General features: G+C 51.5%; 1 protein-coding gene across 1 annotated transcript; it reads right to left on the reverse strand.

Annotated features, from left to right (window-relative positions):
* Positions 1-3,052: 3,052 nt before the first annotated feature.
* On the reverse strand, positions 3,053-10,553 carry SMPD1 (sphingomyelin phosphodiesterase 1). Its single transcript, XM_044285278.1, has 4 exons — positions 10,377-10,553; positions 7,643-7,719; positions 6,898-7,043; positions 3,053-5,064 (listed from the first exon to the last, which is right to left on the reverse strand). The coding sequence occupies exons 1-4, from the start codon at positions 10,488-10,490 to the stop codon at positions 4,670-4,672; spliced, it is 732 nt and encodes a 243-aa protein (XP_044141213.1). The 5' UTR covers positions 10,491-10,553; the 3' UTR covers positions 3,053-4,669.
* Positions 10,554-10,629: the final 76 nt, after the last annotated feature.

A 10,629-nucleotide genomic window follows, 5' to 3' on the forward strand; every position in this document is an offset into this window, starting at 1 on the left:
AAGAGGCAGCAGGGGGGCGAAGAGGCAGCAGCATGAAGGGCAGAGGTAAGAGCCACACGGTGATGGGGTGGACACTAATGACTGTGACACACGGTGATGGGGTGGACACTAATGACTGTGACACACGGTGATGGGGTGGACACTAATGACTGTGACACACGGTGATGGGGTGGACACTAATGACTGTGACACACGGTGATGGGGTGGACACTAATGACTGTGACACACGGTGATGGGGTGGACACTAATGACTGTGACACACGGTGATGGGGTGGACACTAATGACTGACACACGGTGATGGGGTGGACACTAATGACTGTGACACACGGTGATGGGGTGGACACTAATGACTGACACACGGTGATGGGGTGGACACTAATGACTGTGACACACGGTGATGGGGTGGACACTAATGACTGTGACACACGGTGATGGGGTGGACACTAATGACTGTGACACACGGTGATGGGGTGGACACTAATGACTGTGACACACGGTGATGGGGTGGACACTAATGACTGTGACACACGGTGATGGGGTGGACACTAATGACTGTGACACACGGTGATGGGGTGGACACTAATGACTGTGACACACGGTGATGGGGTGGACACTAATGACTGTGACACACGGTGATGGGGTGGACACTAATGACTGTGACACACGGTGATGGGGTGGACACTAATGACTGTGACACACGGTGATGGGGTGGACACTAATGACTGTGACACACGGTGATGGGGTGGACACTAATGACTGTGACACACGGTGATGGGGTGGACACTAATGACTGTGACACACGGTGATGGGGTGGACACTAATGACTGTGACACACGGTGATGGGGTGGACACTAATGACTGTGACACACGGTGATGGGGTGGACACTAATGACTGTGACACACGGTGATGGGGTGGACACTAATGACTGTGACACACGGTGATGGGGTGGACACTAATGACTGACACACGGTGATGGGGTGGACACTAATGACTGTGACACACAGTGATGGGGTGGACACTAATGACTGACACACGGTGATGGGGTGGACACTAATGACTGTGACACACGGTGATGGGGTGGACACTAATGACTGTGACACACGGTGATGGTGGGGACAGATTTTCACACACAGTTCTGATAAACGTCTTTATGAAATATTTCCAGTCTATTAGAACATCATCTTAATTGCACACAATCTGATTGTACAATCATTATTGGTCGCGCTGCAGAGAACAGATTAGTGAGGTCTGGCTCCGCAGCTGCAGATTTCCATCCTGCTGGTCATCTCTGGGGTTCTTATTGGCGTTGGCCACTGGATCACACCTGATGATTTATGGGTCGTTGTGATCTCATCAAAAGCCCCAATTGTGGACTGTGTCTGAGCTGCTGAGGAGCGGGAGGGACACAGGGCATGGAAATAGTTAATGTCGGGGGAGGCATGATTATGAATTTGGGTTGCAATACCACACACAACCCATGGACAAAGGTGGTGCCGTGTATGGAAGAAAGCAGCCATGTTATTCTAATCCACTACTGTAGCTTCATGCTGGTCAGATGCCATAGGCTGAACCCAGCGATTGATGGAGGAGAACAGAGGGTGTGGAGGGGGACAGGGGAGTCTAAAGGGGGGACAGAGGATGTGGAGGGGGACAGGGGAGTCTGAAGGGGGGAAGAGGAGTCTGGAGGGGGGACAGAGGGTGTGGAGGGGGACAGAGGGTGTGGAGGGGGACAGGGGAGTCTGAAGGGGGGGGAAGAGGAGTCTGTAGGGGGAACAGAGGATGTGGAGGGGGAACAGAGGGGTCTGGAGAGGGGACAGAGGGTGTGGAGGGTTACAGTGGATGTGGAGGGGGGACAGAGGGGTATGGAAGGGGGACAGAGGGGTCTGGAGGGGGGGCAGAGGGGTCTGGAGGGGGGACAGAGGGGTCTGGAGGGGGGACAGAGGGGTCTGGAGGGGGGACAGAGGGGTCTGGAGGGGGGACAGAGGGGTCTGGAGGGGGGACAGAGGGTGTGTAGGGGGGACAGGAGGGGTCTGGAGGAGGTAGAGGGGTCTGGAGGGGGACAGAGGGGTCTGGGGGATGGACAGAGTGTGTGGAGGGGGGACAGAGGATGTGGAGGGGGACAGAGGGTGTGGAGGGGGACAGAGGGTGTGGAGGGGGGTCTGGAGGAGGTAGAGGGGTCTGGGGGGAGGACAGAGGGTTTGGAGGGAACAGGAGGAGTCTGAGGGAAGGACAGAGGGTTTGGAGGGGGACAGAGGATGTGGAAGGGGGACAGAGGATGTGGAAGGGGGACAGAGGATGTGGAGGGGGGACAGAGGATGTGGAGGGGGGACAGAGGATGTGGAGGGGGGACAGAGGATGTGGAGGGGGGACAGAGGATGTGGAGGGGGGACAGAGGATGTGGAGGGGGGACAGAGGATGTGTGGAGAGGGGGACAGAGGGTTTGGAGGGGACAGAAGGGGTCTGGGGGAAGGACAGAGGGGTCTGGGGGAAGGACAGAGGGGTCTGGGGGAAGGACAGAGGCGTCTGGGGGAAGGACAGAGGGGTCTGGGGGAAGGACAGAGGGGTCTGGGGGAAGGACAGAGGGGTCTGGGGGAAGGACAGAGGGGTCTGGGGGAAGGACAGAGGGGTCTGGGGGAAGGACAGAGGGGTCTGGGGGAAGGACAGAGGGGTCTGGGGGAAGGACAGAGGGGTCTGGGGGAAGGACAGAGGGGTCTGGGGGAAGGACAGAGGGGTCTGGGGAAGGACAGAGGGGTCTGGGGGAAGGACAGAGGGGTCTGGGGGAAGGACAGAGGGGTCTGGGGGAAGGACAGAGGGGTCTGGGGGAAGGACAGAGGGGTCTGGGGAAGGACAGAGGGGTCTGGGAGAAGGACAGAGGGGTCTGGGAGAAGGACAGAGGGGTCTGGGAGAAGGACAGAGGGGTCTGGGAGAAGGACAGAGGGGTCTGGGAGAAGGACAGAGGGGTCTGGGAGAAGGACAGAGGGGTCTGGGAGAAGGACAGAGGGGTCTGGGAGAAGGACAGAGGGGTCTGGGAGAAGGACAGAGGGGTCTGGGAGAAGGACAGAGGGGTCTGGGAGAAGGACAGAGGGGTCTGGGAGAAGGACAGAGGGGTCTGGGAGAAGGACAGAGGGGTCTGGGAGAAGGACAGAGGGTTTGGAGGGGGACAGAGGGGTCTGGACGGAACAGAGAGGTCTGGAGAAGACAGAGTAGTCTGGAGAGGGACAGGAGAAAAACAAAGGGGCCTAGAAGGGGGACTGTTCTGTATTGAGAACACATGCACCCTCGGTCGAGCTGAGCATGCAGGTGTATAGGGAGACATGGTGTAGCTCTCGCCCAGCAGTGCTGTAATGTTTATGTCCAGTCTATGATACGGTTATATTTTTGGTGTGAAGGACCTTTGAAGTGAGAAGCTCCTTGTTGACATTAGATTTTCGGAGAGGAATCTGACAGACGCTTTTACTGATCCTCATTTACAAAAAGTGCAAATGCTTACATGGGGTGTGTGTGTGGAGGAATGTTGGGTGAGGGTCGCTGGAGGACGCGGTGAGAAGGTAGCAGGCTGTAGAACTTGTAATGTGTTTTGGGACCAGTTGGCTGGTGGGGGGGATTAGCATTGGTGGGCTGGAGTCTGCAGGAGAGGGTGGGTTCAGGCGGGGGCCTGAGCTGGTGAGGGGGGGTGTAATGGGCAGGTTGGTGTCTGCAGAAGGACAGGGTGGGTCTGGGACCTGTGCAGAGTGTCTGCGGGTGGGGGAGGAATAGAAAATGGTAGTTTGGGGTCTGTAGAAGTTTGGTTAGGGTATGTTCACAGGTAAGGCAGCCTGCCGGATTCCGCTGGGTCAGACATTGCTGGATTCTACAGTTCATTACCGGATCCACATTGACTAGAATGGGGCCCAGCGGTAAACAAGCTCCGACAAAACCATGGAATTTGTTCCGGATCAGGCTGGCAGATAAGGCGTGCGCAGATGTGACTGTTTGTACCCTTAGATGATTAGCAGGTGACTCCAGATTTCAGGGATCTTCTAGGTTTGGAGATGTACAGTGCTGAGCAGGTCGTCTGGTCGGTGTCTGTACTGGTACTGGGCAGGTGGCGTCGGATTACTGTGGTGGGGAGGTTAATCAAACTGGTGTGAAGTAGAACTGGCTTAGTTGCCTATAGCAACCAATCAGATTCCACCTTTTATTTTTGACAGCTTCTTTGGAAAATTAAAGGATCAATCTGATTGGTTGCTATGGGTGACTAAACCAGTTCTACTTCACACCAGTTTGATAAATCTCCTCCATAGTGTTTAATCCTTTTTAGCATGGAATACAATGATTCCCCCCGAGGGTGATTTTTTGGGTGTTGTGTGGGGGCGATCCCATCCCCCTGGAGACTCAGTCTATTAAGAGCTCCACTGATGTGTCCACACAATCTGAGGTTGTCCATGAAGCCTCCTGAGATACGCTCAGACCTCACCGCAGTGCAGCTCCTTGTCCAGCATGTTCCAGGGCTCGATTCTGTGCAGCCATTATAAAGCAGATTTCTCAAGGCAATAAATTAATAATTCAGATTTCCTCGTCTGTTATTCTCCATTGTAGAGCAGGGCATCAGAGGAGACGTTTGGTCACAGACTCTACCCTGGGCGTTCCTGAAAGGATTTAGCAGATCACTAGGATAAAGTGACCATTCAGCAGAGAGATTTCCTTTTCTGGGCCGGTTTTCCATGGAGGTCCAGATCTTTGCACAGCTGCAGGTCATAGGACCTCCCTGTACGCAGGGCACATAGAAGGCTTGTCTTACAGAGTTCCTGGCAGACCTCGTCCACATGGCCCTTGTGGTGAAGAAACCAGAAGGTCTGGAACAGTCGATCATCCTGTAAAAACCTCTGTACCAGCTCGTCCCAGTCAGATGGATAAGCTGATTTCATCCCATAGGTGCTGAGTGCGCTGTACAAGAGGCTCCAGGTCGGGGTCTTGTTCGGCTCCTTGTTGGCTTCCGTCAGGTTCAGTATATATGTCTCATGGTCTAACACCACGTGGGAGCTGACAGGGTACTCACCATCCACTTGGTACACACGAAAGCCTGGAAGAGAAGACAACGTATACGAGTTCCACACATGAGGTAGAGAAGACAATGTGGACATGGGAGAATATCAGAAACTACCTGAAGAGGGTAGTCTGTAACTCTATAGTGGCAGCAGAACCAACTGAATCAGAATTCCATTCCACACTACTAGGTCAGTCGGAGAGGTAAGCTGGAACCAGGTCTTTCTCCAACAGCAGAAGGTGGATAGGGAGCAGGTAATGGACAGGCAGGGGAGTAGGTGGTGGTCAGGTAGGTGGAGAAGAAGCTGGTCAGACGGGGGAGTAGGCGGTGGTCAGGTAAGTGGAGAAGGAGATGGTCAGGCGGGGGAGTAGGTGGTGATCAGGTGAGGGAGTAGGTGGTGGTCAGGTAGGTGGAGAAGAAGCTGGTCAGACGGGGGGGTAGGAGATGGTCAGGTAAGTGGAGAAGGAGATGGTCAGGCGGGGGAGTAGGTGGTGGTCAGGTGAGGGAGTAGGTGGTGGTCAAGTAGGTGGAGAAGGAGATGGTCAGGCGGGGGAGTAGGTGAGTAGGTGGTGGTCAGGTAGGTGGAGAATGGGCTGGTTAGGTGGGTGAGTTGGTGGAGGTCAGGTGAGGGGTAGATGGTGGTCAGGTGGGTGGAGAAGGGGCTGGTCAGGAGGCAGAGTAGGTGGTGGTCAGGTGGGGGAGTAGGTGGTGGTCAGGTGGGTGGAGTAGGTGGTGGTCAGGTGGGTGGAGTAGGTGGTGGTCAGGCGGGGGAGTAGGTGGTGGTCAGGTGGGTGGAGAATGGGCTGGTTAGGTGGGTGAGTTGGTGGAGGTCAGGTAAGGGGTAGATGGTGGTCAGGTGGGTGGAGAAGGGGCTGGTCAGGCGGCAGAGTAGGTGGTGGTCAGGTGGGGGAGTAGGTGGTGGTCAGGTGGGTGGAGTAGGTGGTGGTCAGGCAGGGGGGTAGGTGGTGGTCAGGTGGGTGGAGTAGGTGGTGGTCAGGCGGGGGAGTAGGTGGTGGTCAGGTGGGTGGAGAATGGGCTGGTTAGGTGGGTGAGTTGGTGGAGGTCAGGTAAGGGGTAGATGGTGGTCAGGTGGGTGGAGAAGGGGTTGGTCAGGCGGCAGAGTAGGTGGTGGTCAGGTGGGTGGAGTAGGTGGTGGTCAGGTGGGTGGAGTAGGTGGTGGTCAGGTGGGTGGAGTAGGTGGTGGTCAGGTGGGTGGAGTAGGTGGTGGTCAGGCGGCAGAGTAGGCGTGGTCAGGCTGCAGAGTAGGTGGTGGTCAGGTGGGGGAGTAGGTGGTGGTCAGGTGGGGGAGTAGGTGGTGGTCAGGTGGGTGGAGTAGGTGGTGGTCAGGTGGGTGGAGTAGGTGGTGGTCAGGTGGGTGGAGAGGTGGTGGTCAGGTGGGTGGAGTAGGTGGTGGTCAGGTGGGTGGAGTAGGTGGTGGTCAGGTGGGTGGAGTAGGTGGTGGTCAGGTGGGTGGAGTAGGTGGTGGTCAGGTGGGTGGAGTAGGTGGTGGTCAGGTGGGTGGAGTAGGTGGTGGTCAGGTGGGTGGAGTAGGTGGTGGTCAGGTGGGTGGAGTAGGTGGTGGTCAGGTTGGTGGAGTAGGTGGTGGTCAGGTGGGGGAGTAGGTGGTGGTCAGGTGGGTGGAGTAGGTGGTGGTCAGGTGGGTGGAGTAGGTGGTGGTCAGGTGGGTGGAGTAGGTGGTGGTCAGGTGGGTGGAGTAGGTGGTGGTCAGGTGGGTGGAGTAGGTGGTGGTCAGGCGGGGAGAACACTGACGTCAAACTAACTTACACATTTTTTCCAAATTTGTCAGTGTGATAAAAATCCACTGTGTATTTCACGCATGGGGGTAAGGATGGTGGGGGTTGTGGTTACCTGGGTTCAGGCCGATGAAGGTGGTGACACTGGGTGCGATGAAGGCTACAGACAGCGGCCGGGACAACGTCTCCTCATCATAGAAGATCTCAAACTCATCCAGGTGCGTGTGTCCAAAGAACTGAGCGGCGATGGTGCCCTCGTACCTGCGGCAGAGGAAGGAGAAGTGCGAGGGCGGTTACCAGAGGCGGTGTCTGAGGGGGGCATCGGTCACCCACCTGCCCTGTTATATAGCCACCATCATCAGAGGGACCCCAGGAGCCACCTGACATGAGATACATGGGGCAACTCTACTGAAGGACAGGAACAACAAAGGACAAGAGAATGCAGGTATGGCGACACTGGATCGCAGTTTATCCGTGATCCCATAGAAATGGTCGCAGCGCGAGCTTGGTATGTGACTCGTACTGTGACCACAGTCATTTCTAAGCGATCCTGGCCACGACAGCTGTCCCTTCTATCAATGTCGCCACGTAGCCTCAGGGATGTCAGCGGTTATGTCCCTCCACCAAGCACTCACTGCTGACCCCTGCTGACATTGGCCAGCGGCAGGTCATAGGTCACCGGACGGCTGACGGGGGAGGTCAGTATTACAGAGGCCCCCGGCAGGTGCTGGACTGGGGGGACATCGGGTGCTATGTCCTCTAGCTGAGGATGGAGCACGGGCAGGACGCGGTGCCGCAGAATAATCCACCGCTATCCCACCCTCTTGAACCCTCAGAGGGCACAGACCGGCGGGGCCCACCTGTTAACGATCCGGTAGTAATTCCAGCTCCAGCTCCTCAGGCAGTGCCCCGGGGGGATGTGACCGATGATGTGCACCTGTCAGAAGGAAGATACCAGTCAGCAGAGCACAGTCACCCACAGAGCTGACACTCTAAATATACCGCATCAATAACCATAACCCCCAAGTCTTCTCCTGTGCTGTACCCTGCAGCTTCTCTTCCTTCCTGCCCACGGCCTAAACGCCAGGGGCCCTGGGATTATTATACCTCTGTTACATCTATGGGGCTGTTATATGGGATTATTATACCTCTATTACATCTATGGGCTGTTATATGGGATTATTATACATCTATTACATCTATGAGGCTGTTATATGGGATTATTATACATCTATGGGGCTGTTATATGGGATTATTATACATCTATGGGGCTGTTATATGGGATTATTATACCTCTATTACATCTATGGGGCTGTTATATAGGATTTTATACCTCTATTACATCTATGGGGCTGTTATATAGGATTATTATACCTCTGTTACATCTACGGGGCCGTTATATGGGATTATTATACACTATGGGGCCGTTATATGGGATTATTATACACTATGGGGCTGTTATATGGGATTATTATACGTCTATTACATCTATGGGGCTGTTATATGGGATTATTATACCTCTATTACATCTATGGGGCCGTTATATGGGATTATTATACCTCTATTACATCTATGGGGCTGTTATATGGGATTATTATACCTCTGTTACATCTATGGGGCTGTTATATGGGATTATTATACATCTATTACATCTATGGGGCTGTTATATGGGATTATTATACCTCTATTACATCTTTGGGGCTGTTATATAGGATTATTATACATCTATTACATTTATGGGGCTGTTATATGGGAGTATTATACCTCTGTTACATCTATGGGGCTGTTATATAGGATTATTATAGCTTCTGTTACATCTATGGGGCTGTTATATGGGATTATTATACCTCTGTTACATCTATGGGACCGTTATATGGGATTATTATACCTCTGTTACATCTATGGGGCTGTTATATGGGATTATTATACCTCTATTACATCTATGGGGCTGTTATATGGGATTATTATACAGCTACGGGGGCTGTTATATGGGATTATTATACCTCTGTTACATCTATAGGGCTGTTATATAGGATCATTATACCTCTATTACATCTATGGGGCTGTTATATGGGATTATTATACCTCTATTACATCTATGGGGCTGTTATATGGGATTATTATACCTCTATTACATCTATGGGGCTGTTAAATGGGATAATTATACCTCTATTACATCTATGGGGCTGTTATATGGGATTATTATACCTCTATTACATCTATGGAGCTGTTATATGGGATTATTATACCTCTATGGGGCTATTATATGGGATTATTATACCTCTGTTACATTTCTGGGGCTGTTATATGGGATTATTACACCTCTATTACATCTATGGGGCTGTTAGATGGATTATTTACGTCTATTACATCTATGGGGCTGCTATATGGGATTATTATACCTCTATTACATCTAGGGGGCTGTTATATGGGATTATTATACCTCTGTTACATCTATGGGCTGTTTATGGGATATTATACCTCTATTACATCTATGGGGGCTGTTTATATAGGATTATTATACCTCTATTACATCTATGGGGCCGTTATATGGGATTATTATACTCTATTACAGTCTATAGGGCTGTTAGTATAGGAATTATTATACCTCTGTTACAATTTTTGGGGCTGTTATATGGGATTATTATACCTCTGTTACATCTATGGGGCTGTTATATGGGATTATTATACCTCTGGTACATTTTTTGGGACCGTTATATGGTATTATTATACCTCTGTTACATCTATGGGGCTGTTATATGGGATTATTATACCTCTATTACATCTATTGGGCTGTTATATCGGATTATTATACTCTAGGTACAATTTTTTGGGGCTGTTATATGGGATTATTATACCTCTATTACATCTATGGGGCTGTTATATAGGATTATTATACCTCTATTACATCTATGGGGCCGTTATATGGGATTATTATACCTCTGTTACATCTATGGGCCTGTTATATAGGATTATTATACCTCTGTTACATTTTTGGGGCTGTTATATGGGATTATTATACCTCTATTACATCTATGGGGCTGTTATATAGGATTATTATACCTCTGTTACATTTTTGGGACCGTTATATGGGATTATTATACCTCTGTTACATCTATGGGGCTGTTATATGGGATTATTATACCTCTATTACATCTATGGGGCTGTTATATGGGATTATTATACCTCTATTACATCTATGGAGCTGTTATATGGGATTATTATACCTCTATGGGGCTGTTATATGGGATTATTATACATCTATAGGGCTGTTATATGGGATTATTATACCTCTGTGGGGCTGTTATATGGGATTATTATACCTCTGTTACATTTCTGGGGCTGCTATATGGGATTATTATACCTCTATTACATCTATGGGGCTGTTATATGGGATAATTATACCTCTGTGGGCTGTTATATGGGATTATTATACCTCTGTTACATTTCTGGGGCTGCTATAGGGCAGTATTACAGCAGTCATGTATGGCAGTGCTATGTGAACACTTTCAGGGTGGCGTTATGTGGCGTCACCTGGGTTAGGTATTGTGACTGGCTGACCTGGGGGTGACACGCTTCCTATCCCGTCCTCACCTTCTCGTGGTTGTTCTCGGCCTCCTGCAGGACCCCCACCAACCACTGCAGTTGTCCTGCGGGGTCCGTAAAATTGATCATAAGCCAGAAATTCTCCACGGCACAGAAGTTCATATTGAGCGATACCAAGCGCAGGCCGGGCGCTATCGGGGTGGTGTAGAAGCCAGCAGTCCTGTAACAGGGAGACAGCGGGTGAGGGAGGTCTCATGGATAACATACATGGGTGAAGAAGGGTATGTAGGTGGCCCGAGCT

Source organism: Bufo gargarizans, chromosome 3, assembly GCF_014858855.1.
Source record: "Bufo gargarizans isolate SCDJY-AF-19 chromosome 3, ASM1485885v1, whole genome shotgun sequence".
Lineage (NCBI taxonomy): Eukaryota > Metazoa > Chordata > Amphibia > Anura > Bufonidae > Bufo > Bufo gargarizans.

Excerpts from the sequence above, each read along its gene's own strand:
- SMPD1 (XM_044285278.1), bottom strand. The coding sequence starts at position 10,490 with ATGAACTTCTGTGCCGTGGAGAATTTCTGGCTTATGATCAATTTTACG. Across the intron at positions 7,044-7,642 it reads TACTACCGGATCGTTAACAG|GTACGAGGGCACCATCGCCG; the intron begins GTGGGCCCCGCC and ends CCTCTGCCGCAG. Across the intron at positions 5,065-6,897 it reads CTTCATCGGCCTGAACCCAG|GCTTTCGTGTGTACCAAGTG; the intron begins GTAACCACAACC and ends CTTCTCTTCCAG.